Source organism: Hyperolius riggenbachi, chromosome 1 (assembly GCF_040937935.1).
Source record: "Hyperolius riggenbachi isolate aHypRig1 chromosome 1, aHypRig1.pri, whole genome shotgun sequence".
Taxonomy (NCBI): domain Eukaryota; kingdom Metazoa; phylum Chordata; class Amphibia; order Anura; family Hyperoliidae; genus Hyperolius; species Hyperolius riggenbachi.
In genome coordinates, this window is record NC_090646.1 from 557,909,652 (window position 1) to 557,937,268 (window position 27,617).

The 27,617-nt window shown below is 41.1% G+C and overlaps 1 protein-coding gene across 4 annotated transcripts in view; it reads left to right on the forward strand.

The window, feature by feature from the left end:
• Positions 1–2,676: 2,676 nt before the first annotated feature.
• Positions 2,677–27,617, forward strand: part of LOC137526270 (uncharacterized) — a 76,690-nt gene continuing 51,749 nt past the window's right edge. For 3 of the 4 annotated variants that reach the window (XM_068247451.1, XM_068247452.1, XM_068247454.1), the window contains exons 1-4: positions 2,677–2,788; positions 8,000–8,069; positions 9,066–11,456; positions 22,641–22,835. In XM_068247451.1, coding sequence (XP_068103552.1) covers positions 8,015–8,069; positions 9,066–11,456; positions 22,641–22,835 — 2,641 coding nt within the window. In that variant the 5' untranslated portion in view covers positions 2,677–2,788; positions 8,000–8,014. The remainder of the gene's footprint in view (positions 2,789–7,999; positions 8,070–9,065; positions 11,457–22,640; positions 22,836–27,617) is intronic. The other variant, XM_068247453.1, reaches the window with a different exon arrangement.

The following is a 27,617-nucleotide window of genomic DNA, read 5'->3' on the forward strand; positions in this document are numbered from 1 at the left end:
AGGGATTGCAGAGTGCAGGGGGACCTTAGGGGGGTTTGGGATAGCAACAGAGGCTGGGCTGTATAGGCAGATCCAGCCTCTGTATGCAGATAATATTCTTCAAACGCACCTCGGGTTCTCTTTAATCATCAAAATTATAACAAAAATTAATGCTTGAAACAAAATTAATGCTTGAAATATCTTGCTTTGCATGTAATGAGTCTATTCCATGTATTAGTTTCACCTTTGAAGTTGAATTACTGAAATAAATGGACTTTTGTACAATAGTCTAATTTTTTGAGTTTCACCTGTATTTTTGCTATTGCTACACAGTTGAGTTGATAGGGCAGAATCTCCAAAGCATCAGAAGATAGTCATGCTTCACTCATTGCATGTTTCCTTCTAAGTTAGCAACATGAAAGTGTCATTACTGTTCCGTTGCTCCTTGTGAAGAGAAGGGAAAATCCTTCTTAGATAAGAGACCTTCTAATCCTCTTTCTGTGCTCAGGCTCTTATACTGAAAAGCAGACTTCACGTGAGATGTATATCAATTCACAAGAGCAGCCTCATTTAAACTGTGCCACCCTCTTACATGTCAATCCTTATTAACAACGTGTCTGTCCATATTAAGGATCAAAGATTATCTTGGTTACGTATGAAAGCATGTGCCTCAGTGTACGAGCATCTACAAGTGATGTTTCCCTGGTCACGCCACCTAGGCAGTACGTGCACAACTGTTCAAGGGCTCAAGTGATTGGCAAGGACTCCACTGTCTACTTAAACTAAGTACTGCATGCATTTTAGCTGTCATTCAGCATGTGATATCTGTGCTGACCTGCGGGCTTTCAACATTCATTTTTCAGTTATAATTTTAATTATGAACTAGAGAGCATGTCATTTTTTCTGTAGCAGTAGAGTATTGTACCATGTTAGTCATCAGTAAAAGCAAAACTTCTTGCTATATCCTTATTAGGAATGGTCAATGAGATGCTAATAATTTTGAGTTGAGTTTTTACCAGGACTGTGGAGTCGGTACAAGAATCATCTGACGCCAAATCCGAGTCCTCAGTTTATGAAACCACCAGGTACCTAAAATTGCTCCAAATCCTCGACTCCAACGCCATAGCCCTGGTTTTTACAGCTTGAGAATGGATCACTGAAATGCATTCGCTGGTGCTACATTGACTGTGATAGACCTGGAGTTTATGGTCACACTATTCTGCCACTGTGGCCCGTATGCAATTCACTTTTTCTTCTGAGTTTTCACCTAGGTAATATTTTCCCACCTTGTCATAAAATGCTTTTTAAAGCACCAGCAAGCAAGAAAATACTGAAAATAATTTTGATAGTACTTTTTTTACCAATTTTTTTTCAATTATAAAATACTTGAAAGCTATTTTAATCTCCCTGGTGGTAATCCCGAGCTTAGCTCGGGCTAGCTGCTGGAGGCTTAATGGAAGTGAATGGAGGCAGCCGGGAGCTTTTACATACCTCCCGGGTGATCCAGACATCAGTAGCCCTTCTATTTCCTGTCCTCAGAGGCTCTGAGTCACTCTGGTGAGATCACTGTCTTTGATCTCACCAACGTGATAAAGCGCCACCTGGTGGATCAAGGTAAAATTGCCGTGCTGGAGCCCAGGGAGGTGAGTGAGAGCAGGGGCTGCTGCTTGCTTCCTGGCAGCATGATTGTTTCCTGATTTTAGGATCTGAAATGTTTAGAAAAGACCCTAAAATCTGGAAGTAATCATACTGCTTAGGAGATAATTCAGGAGTAAAAGATAGTTGCATATGGGCCTGTATGTCTTTCCTCACTAAGATGGGGGGGGGGGGGGGGCTTGCAGGAGAGGATTCCTCTTACCCAATGACCTCTTTCTTTACCACTTATCTGTGCCCAAATCTAGATGTTGGTAATATGGAGTGGGTGGTTGTGTTGTACCGGACTACAGAGAATGCAAATAAAATCCCTCTCTCTGATCAATAAGTGAAGGAGCGTTTTACCCGATCTCTTGTATATTCACTACAAGCTGGTAATAGATTTCATGTTGAAATCTATTGGAAATCTGTCTGCAGAGTGTGAACAGGCAATAAATCCCTCTCTGATCAGATTCGATCAGAAAGGGATCCATCTGAAGGCCGATCTGGTGGCAGATTGACAGGTGTAGGGGCACCTTTAGTAATCTTATTATTGATTTATAATATGACACTAGTTTAATGTCTGTAGGCTCCTCTCAGATGGCTGCTTGCAATATTGGAGAAATCACTACTAATGCCCTCTAATATGACATGACAATAGTATATAGACATGCCATTTGTGGACAAACTTTTATATATGTGAATTAGTTGATTAAAAGCATTAAGAATCTCACCTGAATGATTCATGATGCGGAAATATCTTTGGATTGCAATAGATTGACCTAAAAGATAAAACTACATTGTATTATTTGCATTATACTGTATATTAATTTCAAACTACGTAGGACAACAAGCATTTTTACATTAACAATCAAGAAAAGATTATTGGCATAATACTGAACACTCCCACCAATAGAGCTAAAAACATTAAAACGATTGTAGATTTCCTTGAAGCAAGCATGCAGAGGAAGTGTGATATCACTAGGCTGATTAAAGGAAGGAGACCATCTTTGTTCTCCTTCAGATTAATGTTGGTAATCAGATTCTGAGCTTACAGGACAGGAATAGCATAGAAGGAGGACAAGGCTGGACAGGGGACATGCACTGGCTTTCTCTTTTGAGTTTCTAACAAATGTATTCTTCAGAAAACTCTTTTGGGGAGTAGCATATGGCCTTGGTGAGTTTGCAGTTTTTGCATGTTTTTATTGCTGGGACTAAATATTTATAACTTATTTGAGTACATTATAATTCCTCATTTTGTGTATGGCTTATGTATACTGTATTTCATTTATGAAAAATATGTGTGCTACACTTTGTACAAATGTTAATGTGTTTTGCCTAAATTATCTGAAATGGCTGATCACTGGAGTAACAGCTTTAAACCATTTCATATTAATTGAACTTTGTAGATAAAGTTATAACATTAACTTCTTTGAGACACTTACTTTGCGTAATATTCAGCTTTTTTTTATTTTAAATCTATCTTTAAGTAGTCACATATTTGTACAAAATTGTTAGAAGCTTTCATATTACATTAGTATATTTGTCTGCAGTGGAGGAGTTTACAATCAAACTGTTAAAATTGTTTTCTCCTGGGAGAAAATTTTTCATCTTCTATATAAATTAACTTTTGCACTCTGCAAATGAAAAAGTACTGTCAAAATTAGACTTAGTATTTTCTTGCTTGTTGGTGGCTTAAAAGGCATTTTATTTATAATGTGTAAATATCACCTAGGAGAAAAGTGAATTGAATCGGGCCCAATGTGGCAGCATATTAACTAGAATGGTCTAATTTGTATCCCCTTGAGAAAGGGAATGTCTAATAGTTCAGAATATTTTTTTTTTATTTTTTGCATTCATTAAAAAAGAAAAAAAATGTGACGTTACCTTTCACAAAACAGATATGGGCCTCTATTCAATTCACTTTTTTTCCTAAGTTTTCTCCTAGGTGGTATTTTTTTACACCTTGTCATAAAATGCCTTTTAGGCCACCAGCAAGCAAGAAAATACTCAAAATAAATTTGATAACACTTTTTCATCAACGTTTGGGTACTTTTTCAATTGTAAAAAGCAGAACATTTGGTTTAAAGAGAAGATAAAAATTATCTCCTAGGAGATAACTCAGTTGTAAAAGTGAATTGCATATGGACACATTGGGCCATATGCAATTCACTTTTTCACCTGAGTTTTCTCCTAGGAGATAATTTTTCATCTTGTATTTAGAATAACTTTTCATCATTTTGCAATTGAAAAAGTACCAAAAAGTAGTTGAACAACTACTATCAAAAGCATTTTGATTATGTTCTTGCTTGTTGGTGATGTAAAATGCATTTTATTTACAAGCTGTGAAAATATCACCTATCAACTCAGGTGAAAAAGTGAATTGCATATGGGCCAGGATATATTTTCACATCGTACCAATAAAATACCTTTTCAGCCTTCAGCAAACAAGAAAATACTCAAAATATGTTTGATATTACTCTATTGCCTACTTTTTAGTGCTTTTTCTATTGCCAGGTGCTGAAAAGTTATTTTATAGGTAAGATGAAAATTTATCTCCTGTGAAATCTCAAGAGAAAAGTTAATCGAATTTTGGCCTTTTTTGCGCTGCTGTGTGCTCCCACGCGATCACGCGCTCGCTCCCGTGTTGCCCCCCGTTAGCCCGGATATCAATGAATGGGAACATAGTTCCCATTCATTGATCTAAGTCCCCGGTAGGAAGACCGACAGCTTCTTATAATAAGCTGCATCTTTCTGAGCAAAAAAAACCCCCAAAAAACAAGTCCTACTTATACTTCCTGCTCTAACTTACAGGATGGAATTCCAAAAAAATGACTGTGGCCATCTTGTGGCCAAATAGTAAAACTACATGTACATAAATTTTTTTTCACATAAAACACAATAAATTACATTCAAAATTAATTGTTTACCCCCCGCACCCAAAAAAACATAGTTACCTAAGGGTCTAAACCCTTTTAATATGCATGTCAAGAGATTATATTACTAAAAATGTTTAAATTATAAGCTTGTAAATAGTGATGGACGCAAAACTGAAAAAATGCATCTTTATTTCTAAATAAAATATTGGCGCTATACATTGTGATAGGGACATAATTTAAATGGTGTAATAATCGGCACAAATGGGCAAATAAAATGTGCAGGTTTTAATTATGGTAGCATGTATTATTTTAAAGCTATAATGGCCGAAATCTATGAAATAATGATTTTTTAACATTTTTTGGTAATTTTCATGTTAAAATGCATTTAGAAAAAATAATTCTTAGCAAAATGTACCACCCAAAAAAAGCCTAATTGGTGGCGGAAAAAATAAGATATAGATCAATTCATTGTGATAAGTAGTGATAAAGTTATTGGCGAATGAATGGAAGGTGAAAATTGCTCGGATGCATAAGGTGAAAAAACACTGAGGACTGACATGGTTAAAGTGAACCTGAAGTGAAAATAAACTTATGAGAAAATTATTTGTATATGTAGTACTGATGGTAAATAAAAAAAATAGTAACATAGAAATGAGGAATCTCGTATTTTTATGTTCAGTTTAATGGCTTCATTTTTAAGATTGCATCAGACTGCCACTGCTTCTGTTTAGAATCTACACACTGCTTTGTTTAGCGGAAAAGGACACAGAGCTAATGACCCTTTGAAATTTCCTGCAGTAAAACTTTATTAGAATCCTTATCTCACTTTTTCTCGTCTCTTTTGACTTCTATTTACTGTTCAGGAAACCAAACTGATTTTGACAAGCTGTCAGAAGCTCTTTTGCATAGATAACTCTTTTTTTTTTTAACTCTTGCTGTACTAAAACAGAAAATGACTTCAGAGAATTTCTTACTAGTGATAGTAAGATAGTACATATGTACCTATGTTATTCTCATCATACCACATGCCACTTCAAGTACACTTTAATATTTCTGCTTTGTTGTATATAATCAATATATAAAATTACACTACCAGCTATTATAAGTTTATGCAGTTCATTTTCAAGTGCTGGAGAACATTGTAAAATAATGCTGAAGAACCTAACTCATATGCTAAAGAACCTACCTCGTACATAATCCAACTAGACAGGCCTGGATTTAAAAAAAACAAAATGAATGCTACTAAGTGGTATATATTTGCAACCATCACCGGAGTCCTGTCACTACATGGGAGAGGTTATTAAATTAGTAGCTGTGCAACTGCGGTCATGTGTGTTGTTTTGGACGTGTTCAGAAACGACTTTATTTTCTGAGTATCACAGGTATCGCACCCGGCATTGTTTGTGGTACATATGGCATCAGTCAAAGGACATATACTAGACAATGAAATACAAACAATTGTAGTCACACATATGAGAATTGGGGTATGGGTTCAGCTAAGTGAGGATTTCAGATAGGTGTGGGAGTACCAAGGATCTATAGTTGCTTGGTGGCCAGACTGTGCAATCAGCATCTAGTCTGAATAAGCCTTTAAGCATACCGTTAAATTCATCTTCAACTAAAGGCCTGAACATACACTAGATGGATGTCAACTGACAGTGATCTGGATCCAATCTCTTGGGCAACATGACTGGGCCGAGGCTGTACAGAAGTGTAGTTAACCTGCAGGCTAATAATGTGTTCTGTTGAGTCTGTGTTCCTTGACTTTTTTTATTGTAAGGTTTAAGAATCCAGCTTCTCTGTAGTTGGACTGCAGCATAGCTCCCGCTGATAACTAACAAGAGGTCATAAAGTTCCTGAGTGGTTCAGAAACACATATCTAAGAATGCAAACAGTTGGATTGACCTCTTATCAGTCTTATCAGCTTTTTAAACAATAGCAAAAGACTTTTTTTTGTTGTTTCAACTTGTTTCACAACAAAAGCTGTTTGACAATTGTGCTGCATAAAAGACCAGTGTTGAGCGTGTGAGTGGGCTTTAACAGACAAGTTTGGCAGATAGTTGGACAGATAATTGGTAGGTGTGTATGAACCTTTAGTTGCTTCACACGCAACCAAGTATTGTTAATGACAACTTTAGGGTCAGTGGTTACTAAGTGGTACTTAACCACATGCTCAATCCATGGTTCACAAACTACAGATGTATACGATGATGGGCAGATGTCACCCCTATACATTTAGCTGAATTGGTACAGCAGTATATACAGTAAGAGCCATTTCACAGCCAGCTCCAGCCACCTGACCAATCGATTGTGAATTTGCGCACGCAATCACGAATGCCATTTTCGCGTAAAAATTTGCAACCTCCAGCTTACAGCGAGCTGGACCTCCAGCTTATAGCGATCCCGGCCGTTATGGCATGAACATTCATACCCCTGGCAAATTTTGACTTTTATTCAACCAGCATAGTAATTTTTGGACGGGAAATGACATAGGTGTCTTCCAAAAGATAACAAGACAATGTACAAGAGGAATTTTTGTGGAAAAAAACATTGCTCAGCTTTTATTTACATTTGAGCAAAAAGTGTCCAGTCATACCCATATTCATACCCTTCTCAATAATCAATAGAAAAGCCTTTATTAGCTATTACAGCAATCAAACGCTTCCTATAATTGCAGATCAGCTTTTTGCATGTCTCCCCGGTCATGGCCAGCACATGTCCTCTGAGATTTTCCACAATGCAGAACATCTTGTATTTTTTAATAATACTTTGCACTGTAGCCACTGGACCTGGAAAACATTTAGAAATGGCCTTGTAGCCCTTTCCTGACTTGTGAGCAGCCACAATGCACAGCCGCAGGTCCTCACTGAGCTCCTTTGTCTTAGCCATGACTGTCCACAAACCAACTGCAGAGAGCTGCTGTTTTTCAGCTGTTGAATTGATTAAAACAGCTGTTCCCAATTCATCAGGGTAATAAGGATGCTTTAGAACAGCCTGGACTATTTGGAATGGTATAGAACTTTGGATTTTCCCACAGACTGTGACAGTTTGTGGAGGGTATGAATAATTTTGGACTGAACACTTTTTGCTTAAATGTAAATAAAAGCTGAGAAATGTTTTTTTTCCACAATAATGCCTTTTGTACATCATCTTATATTTTGGGAGACACCTATGTCATTTCCAATCAAAAAATTACTTGCTGGTTGAATAAAAGTAACTTTAAGTCAAAAATTTGCCAGGGGTATGAATAATTATGGGCAGCACTGTAGCTGTGGTTCAATTGCCAAAAGATTACTTCCCCTCTTCACAGCTATTGCCATCCCACAAATTAAATCCTGAAACAGGCCCAGGAGACGCAAGGTATTGTCATCTAACCCTGCATACACAAGACAACTTTAGATAGTGGAATTGGTCATCATTTTTTACGTTTTCATTTTGATACTCCTTTCACAGCCTTAGTATGTATCAATCAAATTGGACTGGTAATGAAATTATTATTTGATATGCAGGTAAAATAATTAAGGATGAGTAGAAAAAGAAGAAAAAACAAGAAAAGAAAGGGTTCGGACAGTGATGACTGTAAGTAATGAATATTGCATTATAATTTACAAGATTACCACATATGTTTATATAAACATACACCTACATAACAATACAGTATATTACTATTATTAGGTTATTGATGAGCCTTTATGAAACATATAAAACACATGATGATCTGATTTTCAGCCTGTGTGAGTGTTACAACTGTCCCCCATTGCAAATGCAAACCTTAAAGTGAACCTCCGGACTAAAAATCTACTCAGCAGAACTGAAAAGGCTTGGTGTTTCTTTAACAGTTTCACAGCATGTTGCTGTGCAAAGCATGATGGGATTTCCTATGTTGTTATTCATGGTGCCTAGCAACTAGGAGGGTTGACCAGCACACAGGACAGTTGGAACTGTGTCTCATGCTCCGTCACCTCCTTTCAACCAAAAAGATGGCTGCCCTCATGAAATCAAACATTTGCCTGTTCTTTTAAAACAGGGTGGGTAAGAGATTATATTCCCTTACCTATCTAGTTTAATTAACATAACTAATGTAACTTAATAACAGTATGTTTGTTTAGGCTGAAGTTCCTCTTTAACATTTGCATCTAGGCTTGCCACCTTAGCACCTTGTTAAACACCAGTTAAACATCAGGAAGGGTCCACCTGCTGAACCACCTTGGATTCATCCTGTTGAACACTGTGAAGAAATGGTAGTCTACTTGTCACAGTTCAGGGGCTATCTACATGGCTGTGACTTTAAAGTTAATACACAACAAGCTTAGACCTGTGACTCAAGGTACTTTTTAGGCAGCATGAGTCCGACGGCTGGTTAGTGTGAGATTTGGAGGAATATTACGTTTTTAGCAACAATTTCATTTTAGGACAAAAAAAAATTACTAAAAATATAAGCTAAAAATTTTTTTATATGTAATTCAGTGCCTTATCCATTGAGTTGTCACGGTGTTATTCTTTAATGCATACAAAGTATAATTGGAAGTATGGCTGTATTCCAATAACATTCTGTTCTGTTTTTATGTATTGTAGATGAACAGTTGTCCTTTGTTTGCCGTTGCCAAAGAAAAACAGTTTTTAAAAAAACTGATATGGATTCTAAAAATGTCAAAGTGGATAAAGTGAATGACAAATCCCATTCATGTAACACTACTGAAACACAGACTGAGAACTGCGGAGGGTATGGCCAGGGTTTTCAGCACAAATCAGATGATGCTAAAACAACTTCATGTCCATCACTTTCAGACAAGCCAGAAAACTTTGTTAAAGTGATATTGGAAGATAATTCTACAGTTTTAAAGAGTGATAGAAATGACCTTCACCATAATCTGGAGGAACAGGCAGATTCTGGTGAATTTACAGCACAAGTAACATCAGAAGGTGTGCATTTAAATCTGGAAATTAATAAACTTTTAGCGCCAAACATCAGAACTCACGTGGTAATAACCAATGGAAAATGTCTTAAGAAAAGTCGGAGCTACCATGATAGGCAACATCAACACAGCCAATACCATGCTGATCACACATGGGATTTTACAACAGACTTTGGAAAGGATGACACTATTTCCTCACTAACAGATCAGAACTCTAACAAGCCATTAATAAAATTAGAGATAATAGGGGAAGGTATTGAAGTAAGATATAAAGCTGTCCACCAGAATGTAATGGTTCACATAGAATCTGATAATGTGAAAAATGAAGAAAAAGACGTATTGGGAAGTGGTTTTACACAAACCACTGATTTCCAATCCACTGTAGGATCGTGCAGCTCTTACCCTGTATCGGATTACAGTACAAGTGAAAGAAAAGAGTTTTGTACAACTTATAGGTGTCCCGAATGGTGTGTAGATGTTCCACCTCCAGAGGAGTTTGCTGATGAAAAGAGAGTGTTCCCAAATATGAACATAGCAGATGAGGCCTTAGTTCTTGAAGAAGAACCATATTCTCCAGTGTCATCATCCTATTCGGAGTTGGAAACTGGGACAAAGAGATTCATGAATGTAGCTTGCCGAAGAGAAAGTACAGTTAAGTCAGAGGAAAGTCACCCTTCACAATGCTTCAGAAACTGGAAGAAATATTCTAATGAACATGTCCAGCCAAATAAAGCAAGTTCTCGCCATGTACCATTTATCTCCAACAGAGAACTAAAATTGAACCAATCCAGTTGTTGCCACTGGAGAAAGAGTGATTGTCCCCTTGGAACTAAAATGATAAGACGAAAAACATTCCCGGAAATGTTTTTTGATCCGTTTGTACGTTTTAGTGATGTAAGGCAACCATTTTTTAGCACTGAGAAAGATTCAGTTCCAAGAATGCCCCACTCAGCAGCCCATGAAATTCAAGCACATGTTCCCACTGGTGAATATAGGGAATCAAAGGGGTCCTCACAATGTAAAGACTATGCTAATAGCAGTAAAGACCAAATAGAACATAAACCTATCTTGATGGAACGTAAAAAGTCTATCTCCTATTTTATACAAGGAGATTGTGATAGTAGCCAAATTGATATTCCAAGTAAATGCGCAAGCTCTGATAGGTGCTCTTTGTATTCTTTACAAGTGGATTTGGACCCCACACAGGTGGATGAGGATGATCTGGAGGATCTAATAAAAAATGCAGATGAGCGTATTGAATTTACTGAAAGTGGCTTTGATGAGGACATGTTAGACAGTGACAATCATACGGAAGTACAGGATATTTCTGAATTGCAGAACCAAAGCTTTTTATTTCAGGTTACTCCACCATCCCGAAGTACATCAAGAGAATTTATTCTAGGGAAAAACAGCAGCAGTCGGGTTCCTGCAGAATGCCTTCTACAATCAGATCTAAAGACAAAAGAATTAAACCAGTCTAATGGCAGAGACACAGAAAACGCAACCAAAAGAAGAAGAGGATCTGTTGTAACTGTGGTGTTAGGGGACCTGGACCAGAGAGTGTTAATTCAAAGTGACAATGATGCCACATCGTCTAGAGTTCAAAGAGAGCCTCTAAAAGATTATAAGTCTTCCATGATCAACAGGGACTCTATACTGACACCTGTATCTGATGTTGAAGAACCAGACGGAGAAAAAATACAAAGTTCCTTTGAAGACCAGACTCCACTGATGTCTAAGGAAATTTCTTCACAGACTTCTGAGGTATTTGACCCTTTTTTATCAATGGAAAACCAAAGCAATGTGCCAGAGGATACGTGCATAAAGGAAATCAATGAGAGCATATATACTGAGCTGGAGGACAGCAACAACACCTCACCAAGAAACAGTTCTGACAGTGCAATCCCAGGAACTTCTTTTGAATCAATGGCCCGTCAGATTCCATGTCTGTTAAAGTCTGCCTCTGAAGACACCTATCTAAAAACTACTGAGAAAGCTGATGAATATTTAGAAAAAACAGAGACCTCAATTAAAAAGCTTGGTAAAAGAGGTAAAGAACCTGCACACTATTATATTGTGTGTATTTATATGGTACTAACATCTTCTGCAGCGTATATAGTCATGTCATTAACTGTTCCTCAAATGAGCTCACAGTTTAATTCATGCCATAGTACCATTGTCATAGTCCTAGTCACTATCATAATCAATTTTTGGGAACCAATTAGTGTATGTTTTTATGATGTGAAAGGAAAATTAAGCAAACATGGGGGAAGCATACAAACGTAATGCAGATAGTGTGCTCTAGGGATGGACAATAAGATGCAAATAATTTTGAGGTGATGCAGGATTATGCAAATTGTGTATGCAACTGTATGCAGCTTGAAAATGGACTAATCAAATTTTACCTCAGCAGGATTTGATTGGTTCATGTTCAACCTGCATAAATTTGCATGCAAAATTTGCATAATACTGCATCAACTCGAAATCTTTTGCATCTCATTGACCATCCCAAGTGTGCTCACCCAGTTTTGTATTGAGGATGCTAGCACTGCTAGATTAGAGGGCAATCCATTCCACCACCATGCCGTCCTTGGTATGCCTTTCCATGGAGTTTTTCCTGGAGCCAATGATATGTATCACGTAAGGCCAAAGTCACAAAGGAGAATAGGTTGAAATTGCTCCTTGCATCACATTATGGAGCTATTCACTCCAAATGCTATACATTAGACTTACCTTACTAAGGTCTTCTCAGATTGGAGATCATAAGTGATGCTGCAAACTGGGCCTGGATTTGTTGAAAAAAATCAGCTGCCAAGTGACAAAAAACACCTAAGTTGATAGTTTTACCCGCATCACTGTATAGGTGAACTGTTGGGGCTCTGATAAAGTTCTGTACTACAGAGAAGGAAGGGGAGATGGAGCAGTAAATGTCCTGTTGCAGGTCACAGTGAGAACTACATTAGTGATTGGTCAGTGATCAGGTCACTATATGGCAACATTGAAGGAGCACTCCAGCGAAAAAAGTAAGCATTTAAAATCTGTCAGAACCAACATGTTTTGGACTAGTCCATCTCTTCATGGTAGATTCTCAGGGTTTTCATTGTTTTCAAAAGCATTTCATGAATGGCAGTTGATAAGTATAACTGTCAAAATAGTGTGTAAGTGAGTAGGGAGGCTGGCTGGTATCATACTATTTTGACAATTAAACTGACATACAGGAAATGCTTATTGACAACAAAAAAAAAACCTGAGAATCCCCATGAGGACATGGACTAGTCCAAAACATACCAGTCCAGTCAGATTTTAATTGCTTACTTTTTTTTTTGCTGAAGTATTTCTTTAAATGTAAATCAGATTTCTGCTGAGTTCTACTGAGAAGGGAGTGCATTAGACCTCAGGCTTGAGGCCTAACAAATTATAAAATGGCTCAGTGATGCCTAATTGCCTAGTCATCCTACCTGCCTTTGGTGTAAAATAATGTTACATGACAAGGTGGTATAGTGGTTAAACCTATGCAGGAACACTTGAGTCCTAGGTTTGAAACTCTGAAACTTAACCAGGACACTATATGCACAATTTACCATGACAAAATTCCAGTGCTCCCAGTAGTGTGTCACAGATTTCTGGTGTTCTTCATATGTAATTGCAAACTTTGAGTACCCTTAATACCGTGTCCCAGCTTTCCAGTGCTTCCTAAAGTGTGTCACAGATGTCTAGTTCCTCATATTGTGCCTCAAAATGTGTCCAACTGTCCTGTATGTTCCCCTGCAGCAAGTCCCTGTCTTTGTAGGGTTCTCTGTAGTGTGTCTCTAACTTTGTTTTGCTTGAAGCAAGTGACTAAAGTTGGGTCTGTGTTTGACAGAGATTGGGGATTGCTACCTTTGAATGCTGAATGAGACTATAGGCCAGGCAGGCTGCTGACAGATATTGGGGGTCAACTGTGAATAATGACAGAAACTGGAGGCCAGATACACCCTGACATAGATGGGGTAGGGTGGGGAAGAGGGGGGGTGTCATCTGGGAATAATGGGAGTCCATAAACACTCCTAATTCATTTGCTCTCCACCACCTCTAACCTGCAGTTCAGTCATTCAGGAATTTGACAGCAGACCTGGGGAGGGATGTTGAGGAATAGATACCCAAAGAAGTGAGTGTGTGAGCACTGGAATGAAGCCTGACTTTGAACGGTTTCATTTCTAGAACTCCTCTAAATATACCCCTGAAATTTGTGAATCCAACACAAATAAAAAGATCTGGATGACCTTGTAGATTATAATCACAACAATTACTTGCATTGCCCATCATTTGCTTGGAAAGCTGGGCAGGGTACTTCCCACAGAAAGAAAAAACAGTGATTAGCCAGCGAAAATCTGTTTCTGAGAAATGCCACTGCCTCTAGAAACGAAGTCACCAGTTATGTCCTGATCATCACGAGGCATTATTGCATAAGAAAAGTTTATCTATACGGTAGCCAAAATATGTTAAAATCAAATTCATATTATTCCAAAATCTATAATTCAGTTCAGAAGTGTAACTACCCTTTCCCTTGCCTATCTCTGGTGAACCCTCACACCCTGTTGGCACTTGAAAGGATCATAAAACATGTGGGTATCAAATTATTTACACCCATAACAAGTGTAGTCACATCATGAAGTAGTGACCCCTTTATCAGAAGGAGTGAAGTAGTAGTTGGGGTCCCCTTGAAGCTCTGGGCCCCCTTGCAGCTCTGGGCCCCCCTGTAGTTACACCCTTGATTCAGTTATTATCCACTGTTGATTTTGTGCCTTGGAAGAGGCCTGAGACCCCCTGGTGGTATATTGTTTACAAACACTTCCCCCCCCCCCCCCCCCATAACAGCAGTTTGTATATTGTGCACTAGCACTGCTGTGGTTGTCACTGCTTGTCTATCACCTTTTTGGTCTCTCCTTACAAACACTTTTCACATACGGTACCTGTTTCGTGAACATCTGTTGTGAATGGTCTTATCTGTAAACTAGTGAGGAGCAAATACGGCCATTTTCATCTCACTGTCATTTTTGCTCAGATTAGGGCCTGTACACACTGAAAAACGCAAGCAAAACGCAAGCGCATGCGTTAAAGTGCCTGTAGTTTTAAAAACGCATGCGCTTTTGCCTGTGTTTTTTGTGCGTTTGTGTTTTTCTTGTAATTGCTGATTGGCTAAAGAATCCTTTGTTTTTTTTCTAGTTTACATTTCAACAGGAATGAGGAGATTGCAGAGTCTTCTGGGATACTGACTTCTGAAAAACGCAGGCAAAAACGCAAACGCATGCGTTTTTCATGCGTTTTTCATGCGCTGCGCTTAAAAAAGCGCAGCAGGCACTGCATTTGCGTTTTTTTAAAAACGCATCGCACCAGTGTGTACAAGTCATCACGATTTTCATTCTTTTTCAAAAGACCTTGCATTTTTAAAAACGCATGCGTTTTTAAAAACGCAACGCAAGCGCAGCAGTGTGTACAGGTCCTTAGAATATTTACAAAAACAAATGAGGGAGAGAAAACACATATTTGCACTGATCAGAATTTTCACCAAAAAATGTTTGCATGAAAAAGTTCACTTTGGCTGAAAGCCATAAATTGACCCTGAGGTGACTAAAAATAAAGATTTATACATGCCTGGGGCTTCCTCCAGCCCCCTCTGCATTGATCGCTCCCCGCCATTCTCTTCCGCCTCCTCCTTGTCCCGTTATCACGTTATCATCCCCGTAAGTTTGGCTAGTCGGGGCGCACTGGGCATGCGCTGCTCTTTCACGTGCATACGCCCTGCCGTGCTCTAGTGGCCGGGAGTGCTCTGCAAATGTGCAGTACTACTGCACAGGTGCAGAACACCCCCAGCCGTGGGAGTGAGATGGGGTGGCGCATGCAGCCATACTGCGCATGCGCCGACTGGCCAAACTTTCAGGGCTGATAAAGGGTGAAATAGAAGGCATAAAAGAATGGCGGGGAGCGATCAATGCGGAGGGGCTGTAGGAAGCCCCAGGTATGTTATTATTATTATTATTTATTTATAAAGTGCCAACATATTACATGGCGCTGTACAAAGTAAGAAACAAACATGGGGTACATAATAATACAGACAATGGTGCACACCAATATACAATATACATAATTAGTGACAAGATACAAAAAATGATACAAAATACAGAATACAAAATATAGAATTCGTTAATGACACTGATAAAAGTAACATGATGATTAAAATGTATAATGATTTCCAAGACACAAAAGGGGGAGAGAGCCCTGCCCTTGTGAGCTTACAATCTAAAGGGATGTATAAATCTTCTATTTTTAGTTAACTCTTGTACACTTTTAAGTCTAAAGGTGTGATAAAACACACTTTGACAACAATGAGAATAGATGTGAAAACCTCTAGGCATGCATGCCAAAAGCACATTTTCCCCAAATACACTGAAGTTGGTCAATGGGCATGAGAAAGCACACTTTCAATAACATTTTTTCAAATGTGAGTTCACTAAGGCTGTTACCACATGGCAAGCTGAAATTACAGACCAGTGAGGTAAATAACCGACTTGTGAGGTAAATACTTCAATAAATGCCAATGTCAATTTGCAAAGATTAGAGCACAGGTAAAACCAAGGAGTGAGGTATTTATCTCCAAGCTACAGCTGTCTATCCAACACTCAGCATTCAGTAAAATGTTACAGGCAAAGGAGACAGCCAATAGGAGGAGCCACCCCGTGCTGCTACTCCCTCTATTGGTGCTGATATATTGTGTCAGGAGGGACACGTTTCTCTACTCCAGAAGAGAGCCGACACCAAAGAAGTTTCCCCTGCACCCCTGCAGTTGTTAACCTTTAGATTCCTGTTCCAAATGCCGGGCGTGGAGCAACTGGTAAAATCATCCAAGCATGGTATATCTTATGTTTATTGAAAGTTAAATTCAGGCTATTAAAAAAATGTTAAGAAAGACTGATAGACAGATTCAGAGGGACTAGAAGAAGACATTCCAGTCTGATAGTCCTTTCACACCGGGGCGGTGCAGTATTTTTACTGCACTCTACCGCCGGGCAATGAAAGTCTATGGAGACTTCCATACTGTCACGTTACGGCGCAACACAACAAAAGTGACGTTTTCATCACATCCCCGACGGAGGACCAGAACTATGTTACTGCGCAGGCACGTGCAGAGGGGGGTGCTCTGGGTGCCCAGGCACCCCCCCCCCCTTTTTAAAATCAGCAAAAAAGGCCCCTCTGACCGCGCAAAATAAGCCCCGCCCCCTACCGCAGTAAGCCCCGCCCACCCGTGAGAAGCTCCGCCTGGGGCACTTTCAGGTGAAGAGGCCTGGATAGGAATCCTAGTGTGGCATACTGACCTCACCCCCCACCTAGGACCCATACTGACTTCTACCTCCCCAAGCACCCATAGTGACTTCTCCCTCACCCACAGGGACCTCTCCATCCACCTAGCACCCACAGTGACTTCTCCCTCCCCAGCACCCACAGTGACCTCTCCCTCCACCTAGCACCCACAGTGACCTCTCCCTCCACCTAGCACCCACAGTGAACTCTCCCTCCACCAGCACCCACAGTGACCTCTCCCTCCCACAGTGACCTCTCCCTCCCACAGTGACCTCTCCATCCACCTAGCACCCACATTGACATCTCCTTCCCCAGCACCCACAGTGACCTCTCCCTCCACCTAGCACCCACAGTGACCTCTCCCTCCACCTAGCACCCACAGTGACCTCTCCCTCCACCTAGCACCCACAGTGACCTCTCCCTCCACCTAGCACCCACAGTGACCTCTCCCTGCACCTAGCACCCACAGTGGCATCTCCCTCCACCAGCACCCACAGTGACCTCTCCCTCCCACAGTGACCTCTCCCTCCACCTAGCACCCACAGTGACATCTCCTTCCCCAGCACCCACAGTGACCTCTCCCTCCACCTAGCACCCACAGTGACCTCTCCCTCCACCAGCACCCACAGTGACCTCTCCCTCCACCAGCACCCACAGTGACCTCTCCCTCCCACAGTGACCTCTCCCTCCACCAGCACCCACAGTGACCTCTCCCTCCCACAGTGACCTCCCCCTTCACCTACCACCCACAATCACCTCTCCTTCCCCAAATCTAGCAGTGATCCTGCCTACCCCAGCACCCACACTGACCTATCCTTCCCCCAGCACCCACAGTGAACTTTCCCTCCCCCAGTGGCTACCCACCTGTCCCCTGCAGCACTTACAGGGACCTCCCATCCCAAAAGCAGCGCCCACACTGATCTCTCCCAACACCCAGCATCCACAACTACCCCCTCCTCCAATAACTACAATGACCTCTCCCAGCACACACAGTGACCTCCCCTTCCTCCAGCACTCATACTGACTTCTTCCTTCCACAGAACCCACAGTGACCTACCCTTCCACCAGCACCCACACTGACCTCTACCTCCCCCAGCAACCACACTGACCTCTACCTCCCCCAGCAACCACAATGACCTCTACCTCCCCTAGCAGCAGCTATGCGATTCATAGCAATGCCCACAGTGACCTCCCACTCCCTGCACCCACCGCAATCCCATCAATATTCAGCACCCACATTACACTCAACCAGTAACCCCCACTATAGCAAGCACCCAGTACTTGCACCAAGCAACTTTCACCCAATACTTATATCCGACCTCCATATGGCACTTAGTACTTGCATCATTCACCCTATAGCTGGCACCCAGTACTCACACCCACTTGGCACAGTACTTGCACATTATCTGAACTCACATAAACCAGTACTAGCACCCAAAGTACCTGCACTCAAAATCCACATGACACACAATGCCCACCCATAGCTAGCACCTAGTGCAGGCAATGCACCAAGTATTCGCACCAATGTACCTGCACCCAACACCCACATGTTTCATCTGCAGTAGTTCCAGTTGCACTAAGCCTCCACTTGGTGCCCAGCACAAACACCAAACACTCACATATGACATCTAGTACTTGCACCCAGAACTCACAAGGGACTGAGTACCTGCAATCAACACCTACATGATGCTTGACACCAACCCATACAGCCAGAATGCACATGACACCCTGTGCCAGCACCCAGAACCCACATGGCACCCAGCTTCTGCATTTAGCACTCACATGACAACAAATACCCCACTAACCAGCACCCATTACCCAGATGTTACCATGTACTCGCTTCCAGTACCCACTTGGCACTAAGTATTTGCACCTAAGACCCACATGACACCCTATAACCCCCATAATCAACACCCATAGTACTCAAACAGCACAAAGTTCCAAAGCCATTATATGCACCTAGTACCCATTCATGGCCAGCACTCAAATAGCAACCAGTAACCACCCTTTGTCTGAACCCATATGAGACTCAGTTCTCTCCCATGGCACACATCCAGACCACACATGGCACTCCCTGCTCACTCATGTCCAACACTCACATGGCTCCCTGTACCAATTAGCACTCACATGGCACCCACTATTGTTTATCGCCTTCTGCTACTCATTCAGCACCCAATACTGCATAGCATCCACTGCAAATAAACACCCAATACAAACTGGACCTTGGTACCCACAGCAGCTTGACACGGACTGTACTTTGGCACATCGGCACCCACTGCAACTTAGCACAAACTGGACCTTTACGTCTTACCACCCACTGCACCTTTTCACTTACTGCAGTTTTGCATCTACTAATGCTTAGCATCCACTGCATATTGGCAACCACTGCTTCTTTGCCTGAAAAGAAGCTTGGGTGCTGATCTAGAGGGACAGAGGTCCCAGTAATGAAAGGTGAATCCATGCCTACATCAGGCTCCACTGTGCCCACTCTAATAGTGCGCACCTATGACTGCTGATTTGAGGGTGGTGGCACCAAAGAAGTTGGTTGGAAGAAGACACAAAGTCTGCCTGATACTTCTATAAAGGTGTGTGTGTGTGTGTGTGTGTGTGTGTGTGGTGGTGGTGGTGGTGGGGTGGGGGGGGGGGGGGGTTAAGACTGCCTAGTGCTTTCTGGAGAAGGGGTATTACATACACAATTTAGCACGCTTTATCAATTAGGGCCCCTTTTTCAAATTTGAGCACCCCCCCTTGAGAATCCTCTGCACGGCCCTGTTACTGCGCATCTTCGGCGGCGAGCTGCCGTAATCTGCGTCGGCCCGGAAGTCATATTAGTCTATGGTGACGCAGGGATTTGTAAAAAATTACCGTGGCGGCGCTCATGCGCAGAAGCGTATTTTTACAATGCACTTCCGAAAAACCCTGAAGCAGGAAGTGACCACAAGCATGCGTCACTTCCTGCTTGGCCCAATGCCAGATGGGGACTACCGCATAGTAACACATTATTCCCTAAAGGCCTCTTTCTGGCGGTTCGCTGCCACCAGTTTACAGTGTGAGACTGGCCTAAAGGGCTGCCAAGGATGCATCTTACTATTATTTTGCTGTCATTGCACTGAAGTGGTATAACATTACCTTAAAGGGAACCTGAAGCGAGTAACATTATTTAAAATAAACAAATGATGTACCTGCAAATGAATATTACATATTTCCCTCACCGTCAGTTCCTCTCAGAAGCCCACCATTTTCTTCTTACAGTGATCCCTTCCAGTTCTGACAAGATTTTGTCAGAACTGAAATATACCAGTTGCTGTCGGTTATATATCAGCAGCTGTCAGTTACAACTGTGCAAGGTAATGTCCATGTTTCCCTATGGCTCAAGTGGGTGATAATACAGTTTAACAATGTACTGACCAGGAAGCTGTTATGGGGTAAAGGCCATTTTTAAAATGGAGGACAGAGAATTCCATTGATCACAGTGGACAAACATGATGCAGGAGAGGAGAAAGAGATTGAGGAGTAGATAGGTATGGTTATGACCCGTGTATGGTTGAGTTGACTTTTTATTTTCAGTTCAGGTTCTCTTTAACAGAATACAGCTTGCAGCCAGATCTACTCCACAGCTTCTATTTGTTTTGAACAGGTCTTACTGAACTGCTACAGCATGTTTGAAATCTTGGTTAATATGAAAAAAAATTGTTTTTCTGTGTGAGGTAATTTTACCTCACATGAAATTTTTACCGAACTGGTCTTTTTTTTTTTTAAAGAGAATTTTTATTAAATTTTTAAACAAGTAACAAATCATGTCATTTCAGAAGGTTTAGTAATTCAGCTGGGTTACATTAGATGCATTATAATTACCGTGACATCAATCAGAGCAGTGACAAAACTATCTAGATACATTCAATAGTTATTGAAGAGATATGTCTGAGGAAAGATTTACATAAGTCAGAGGTATATTGATTATAGAATCAGTGTTTGATGCGTTTCCAGCATAAGTATCACCATAATTAAGCTTGTATAAGGTCCTGTACAGTGGCCGTGATGTTAAGATTCGGGATAATGGAGTCTGTTGCTTTTACCCATCTATTCCATACTTTGTCAAATTTTTGAAACTGGTTACGTGATTGATATGTGAGTTTGTATAGTGGTAAAGCATCATTAATCAACTTTTTCCAGTTGGATAGGGAAGGTGGCACAGAAAGTTTCCAATTAAGTATTATTAATTTCCTAGCGTAGTATAGGAGTATGCGGATTAAGGACAATTGATGTTTATTACATGGAATATCTCCTATGATCCCCAGTAGGCATAATTTTAGGTCCAAAGTAATTGGTAGATTTAATGAGTCCCTCATGAAGTGCAGTACTGACTTCCAGTATTGATTGACCACTGGACAGGACCATACACAATGTATGAAATCTGCATTACTCAGTTTACATTTAAAGCATCCATTACTCGACATAGGTTGCATTTTAGAAAGTCTCAATGGGGAGAGATATGCTTGGTGGAACCATTTGGTATTTATTAGTTTGTCCTGGGAAGCAATAACTGTTTTAGTATAAAAATCCATATGTTCCTCCCAGTGTTCTGTTGTTATCGTAGGATCAGCTATTAGCCATTTTTCTCTAGTAGCATATGGTTTACAGGTGGTATTATTTGTTATCAGGAAACTATACAAGGTAGAAATCTGCTTGGATCTGTCTTTGTTCAAAAGTTGTTTCTCTAATTCTGATGGGGATAGTGTTACATTTACTAGACCAAGTTGCATTTTCAGGGCATGTTGTAGTTGGAAATATCGAAATAGAGCCTGTTTCGGGAGACCAAATTCGGATCTGAGAGTTAAGAAGCTTTTAAATGCACCCTCTGCATATAATTGCGAGAGGTATTTAATGTCGTATTTATACCAAAAGGCAATATCTGGGATGGTGGATAATTCAGGTAGGTTTTCATTGCCCCAGAGAGGGGAACTAAGAGATACATACTTTACTGGTTCACCAAGCAGTTTTCTAGTTCTCTTATATATCCTGATGGTGTTAAAAATTAAGGTTGTGCCTATATTCTTATTTGGAATGTTATATCTGTATATTGCAGCGCATAAGGCCTCATATGAACCTGCTATGTCCGCTTCTGTCGCCATACTGGAGTCCGATCTATCTCCACTAAGCCATCCCTGGATAGGGAGTAATTGTGACGCTAAGAAGTCCGAACTGGTCTTAGTGAATTAGGCCCATAGTCTGGGGATTCAAAGATCTCTGATTGGAAGAAGAACCAGTATTCTGGGGTGTGATTAAAAATCCCCCCACAGCAAAACCCCCAATGTTCACACCCCTTCCCTTGCCTCCCCTTTATGACCCTCACGACCTGGGGGCCCATCTTGCAACAGTCATAAAACAAGTCATTAATAATCTCTACACTTATAACAAGTATAACCACAAGAACACCTGATCTGGAAGATGGACCTGTTTTGGAGGGAGGAAAGGTTAGTAGTTGAGACTCCCCACAGATTTGGGACCAGTTGCAGTCACAAAGGCTGCTTATCTAGCGTTATTATTATAGTTAATTGTAGGAAGCCTGTGGTATGTTTGGAGAATTGAAGTAAATATGCATTCCTTTCATTCCTTTCTCCTATCCTTAGACTCGTATATTCCTATCCTTACAATGGTACAGCTTTATACAGCCCTGCATACATTTTCCATCAGTATACCATAGAATATCCTAAAGCCTCCCTTAAGACCTGATGCATAATGAATGAGTCTCATATTACGAGATCTTGCAAGCCTAATAGGTTATTAACCTACTTTTCTTTCATACTGATCACCATCATAGCAATTTAACACTGCATGGGCAAAGTACCAGGAAGCAAGACAGCAGGTTCATACTTTTTTTTCCTTGCTTTACCAGATTCAAAATCAGATACATTCAGCAAACACCTAAAGCTGCCTAAAGATTCGATACTAAAGGAATCGCGAGGCTGTGAAAGTCCCCAAGAAGAAGGTTCAGACCGCTGGGCCAAGAAAAGAAAGCAGTTTAAAGAAACCAAGAATTGCAATTCTGCTGGTGGCAGCTCAATCACCAGCAATATCACTGAAGAGTCAGGTGAGTCAATGAAGCTTTACTCCAGTGCTGGTTCTAGCTGAAATGGAGCCACAGGGCAAAAGTAACTTTAGCGTCCCCCCCCCCCCCCCATCTCTCTCTGACTTGTGCTACTCACAGCCACCACCCCCCAAAGTGTATATGGTCAGCTATGCTCCCCAGTCTTAGGAGGTAGTCTCCCCCTAGTATAGATAGCCAGAGATGTCCCCTCATTTAAAGCGGAATATAACCCTGCATTTCAACTTTGCTCTAAAACATTATTTACAGTATATTATATGCAACCAGCATTTTTTTTTTACTAGACCAGCATTGGAAGGGTTACACAGGGCTTTAAAATTCCTTTAGATTTCTGCAGACGCATCCGAAGCTGAAAAGAGATACATTTTGTTTACAGAAATGTATCTAAGTGTTGAATGACTCATCTCTCTGACTGAGAAGGAGCTTGGAGGACTGCCAAAGAGTGTGTAACTGTTTATCAATAGATACATAGAATTTAACAATCTGAACTTCTGCATATCTCTCCACGGAACTTGAAACGTCTGTGTTTAACCCTTCCAATGCTGGTCTAGTAAAAAAAAATGCTTTTTGCATATAATATGCTGTAAATAATATTTTAGAGCAAAGTTGAAATGCAGGGTTATATTCCGCTTTAAGGTAGTCCCCAGCCCCCCAGTAGAGATAGCCAGATGTACCCCGCCCCCCCCCCCCCCCAGGACATATTCAGAGCAGTGTGGAGTGAAAGCAAGGCTACAACTCACCTGTCAGCGCCGCAGAAACAGCAAGTCTTCTCCGTGTCGCACAGTCACAGCATGTCCTCTGCTGAACTGGGCGAAAGGAAGAAGACTTGCTGAATTTCCCGGTGATGCTGACAGGTGAGTTGTGCTGTCTCCTTCCATTGCACACTCATATGGGTGGCGAGGGGGGGAACACTCGGGGAGGCTCTGCCTTCTTTCCCTGCCTGCGCTGCTGCCTATCCTCCACCAACACTTACCTATAATTAAGCCACTGGGAGACATAGGCGTAGGATACAGCTGAAAAACGGCTCACCCTGCTACTGAAAAAGTTCTGTGGCGTTAATTAATATTCCCCCACCAGGTCGCCATGGATAGTGGGGAAAGCCGAATTAAGCAGTTTTTAAAGTAATTTGGGCTCCGTCTTGATAAGCGCCACTATAGTGGCGTCTGAATGCCACTATAGCCATAATTCCCATTACGACCTATGGTGGCACTGCCGCGCCAAAATCTCAGTGCTGTTTTTACAGCTTTCCCCACCAACCGCACAATAGTGCCATCACAAACATGCCGCAGTAACCGGCAGTCCAGCCAAACTAATTGAATTTTTAAATGGGAGATGCCTGGTAGGCTCCCTATGGACTCTGGGGCCCAGGGGCAATTGTCCCCCTTGCCGTAAAAGTTTGTTTGTGTAGAAACTTATTGATTAGATGATTTAAAATAGAATTTATTGCATTAAAAATACCTGGTAAGGAACTTAGACACGAACACTTCCTGCGCCACAGACCTGTCACTGCTTCAGGCTGAAATCTCTTCATAGAGAGATTCAGTCTGTGCCTGTTCCCTTTCAGTCTGAACAACAGGATGATACAATCCAAGCAACAGCAGCTCCTCCCACAAAGTGTAAATGTATTTTCTTAAGCCAGATGTAATCAAAATTTTAAGGCATAACTTTTTGCTGCAGAAGCCTTATTTCACACAAACGTTGATATTTGAGCATTATGATTTTTTTAGATAATAATGGTATTTTTCTTATTTTATTTGCATTAGTATTTTTAAATCCTGCCAGATTCAATTAAAAACACTAACGCCCGTGTGCCTCCTAGCTCTGCACCACGCATTTCATCAGGTTATGAATCATCAGCAGTGCCTGATGAGTCATAATGTGACGGTAATTATACCAAAATTTTAGTTACCCGTATATACTTGCAGATAAGCCAACCTGTGTATAAGCCGAGGTACCCACTTTTCCCTCAGAAACCAGGAAAAAGTGATTGAATTGTGTATAAGCCCCATCCCCATTATAAACCTCTCCACAGTAGTCATATGTGCCCCCAGTGCAAGTCAGCCCCTCTCCCCATAGCCAGGTGTGCCCCAAGGATGATACAGCTGTGTCTTAAACGCCACTAGATGGCATCATAGATATGAGACACAGTGATTGCCACACAGGAAGAATCCCCAATCATTGCACCGCTGACATCTTGCTTGCACGCTCTGCTCCACAAGCCAGGGGGCACAGGTAGTCTTGAGCAGCACACCCTGGACACCATGTTCCATGAGATGGTGAGCACAGACTCAGCAGGGATCCAGCTGGCAAGAGCAGGATTACTTATTATGCTCGCATGTAAGCCAGGGGGGTAACTTTTCAGCATATTTTTTGTGCTGAAAAATTAGGCTTATGCGCGAGTATATACAGTACTCATACTCACATGAACCCTTATCTATGCCTAACACTAACCATCCCCCAAAGCCCAGAGTTCAGCTACAATGTAGCCAAAATCCGGTGCACTACTGTTACCAGTGATTGGATATACAACCACTCAACCCCCACAGCAGCAGCCTGATAATTGAGAAGGTCGGAGTCGACTACAATGTATCCGAACTTCAGTGTACTACTGGTCTGAATGAGTGCCTATAAAGGCAGTCGCAATCTTACGCTCGTTGCCATCCACCGCCTCTGTTTTTTCCACCGCCCATTTGTAGCCAGGGAAGTTTGGTAAATGCGCCCATGTAAGGCCCGATGTTGGGCCTGATAGAAACAGCAGCTGCTACCCACTATTTGTAGCTGCTGTTTTATAGTAGGCGCCTCCAGCACCCAAATTTTCTGTAATAGTTTATAATCGTAATTATTAAAATGTCTTGCTTCATTTTTAGTGTATTTAGAATGAAAATATAAATTTAATAAATTCTGAGGCAATTGTTAACTTTGTGGCCAGCACTGCAGTTGAGAAGATGTTTATCATTTCATAATTTTGCTTACCTATAATGATGGCCACAAAGAGTTAATCTGTCATTGGTAAAAGAAAGAGCGTCAGATGACCTATGCTGATGGGGAAAGACTGCCTAGTACAGTCATTCTCAACCTTTTTACTCTGAAGGAACCCTGCAAATCATTTTTAGATCTCAAGGAACCCCGGCTTTTTTTTTTGCCGCAGGCATGATCTTTAAAAGTAGGTGTGGCTGTTTATTTTACTACCCCCTATTACAGTGGGGTTTTTTTCTAGTGCTTTTATTAATGTTGTTCTTTTTACAATACTCCCTATTATGATGTGCACTGTCATACTTCCCTCCACCACCACGATGGGGGAAAATGCCAAGGAGCCCCTGCAGAGTACTCAAGGAACCTGGTTGAGAAAGCCTGGTCTAGTACCTCCTTCCTGACCGGGGACTACTTCGCCCAAGTGGTGATGGGATGTGGGATATCCTTATGTCCAGTAAAAATAGCAGAATCCAGCAAACTAGATAATTTTGATATATTTATTGCATTGCTAATTCATGTAAATTTTCTGATGTGACCAAAACAAGGATTTCGACTGGCTACTTCCAGAAACAGCTCCACTTTTGCTGTAAATTTTCCTTGCACTTACCTTGATATATAAGCCCTGGTAACTCGCAGCAATAAATCAGCAGTTACCTCTCACTGTTCTCATTACCTAATGTTTAATTCAGAAACCTGACTTGCTGCTATGGATAACTGCAGCTCTCTTTTTGGCCAGCTCATGTGAAAGCTTCACAATTATTATTAGCCTTCAAGATTTAATTAGAATTTACTTTTGCATAAGACCACCTAAGACCAGGCTGCAGACTAATAATACAATGCTGTCTGATCTTTTCTGCTTACCTAGTGACCCACATGCACAGACAGCGTGGATTAACCTATTATGTGAGCACTGAGTCTGACCACCTCCAAAGTCCTTCAAAGTCATGTTAGAGACAATGTAATCAGGATGATGTTTTAAAAAAAGAGAATAGTAAAATAATCTGATGTTAACAACTTCAACGGACAATAATAATATACTAGGAGCAGCAGATTCAATCTTATTTGTAATATTATTAACATACAGTACCGTATATAGTTTTTTTAACAAATAAATAAAACATGTAAACACAATACAATGTTCATGTGTACGTAACGCCAGGCTATCATTTGTTCACTGCAGAACTAGTCCCCCTTCCCAGTGATTAACTCTGAGTTAGTAGTCATACTTACCCACTACCAGGGCGTTCTTGTGCTAAAATCTTCTGGCAACCTAGTGGTCAAGTGACAACTCAGCCTCCAGTTTGTAGGACTGTTTATTTCCCTACACAGCAAGTTGGTGGCCCACCTATTCCAGGTACATAAGCAGAGCATTGTTAAAATGGGTACAGAGGTTAACCACTAAAGGCAGGGGGTGGAGCCTGAGTGATCATGTGACTATGAGCATGACCGGTGAGTTCATTAAAGCATCGATGCTCATTACTATAGAGGAAAGGGGAGTTTGCGAACATTCTTGACAGCAGACTTATTTGGAGAAAGCAACTGCAGTAACTGAGGAAATCCAACCTGACCAATGCCTTTTGTCCTGAGCAATGTCAGACACTGGATTGGATCCTTAGAAGTCTTATCCATAACCCATCAGATTTGGATAACTGTCATCTGATGTGTGTACACACTTTCAGGTTTTATATGTAAGAAGAATTCAGCAGGGCTACTTTTGTGTAGATTAGTATTATTGGAATTGCCATCATCATACTATCTGGTAAGGTTTTACTGATACTTTATGCTCTTCTGTCT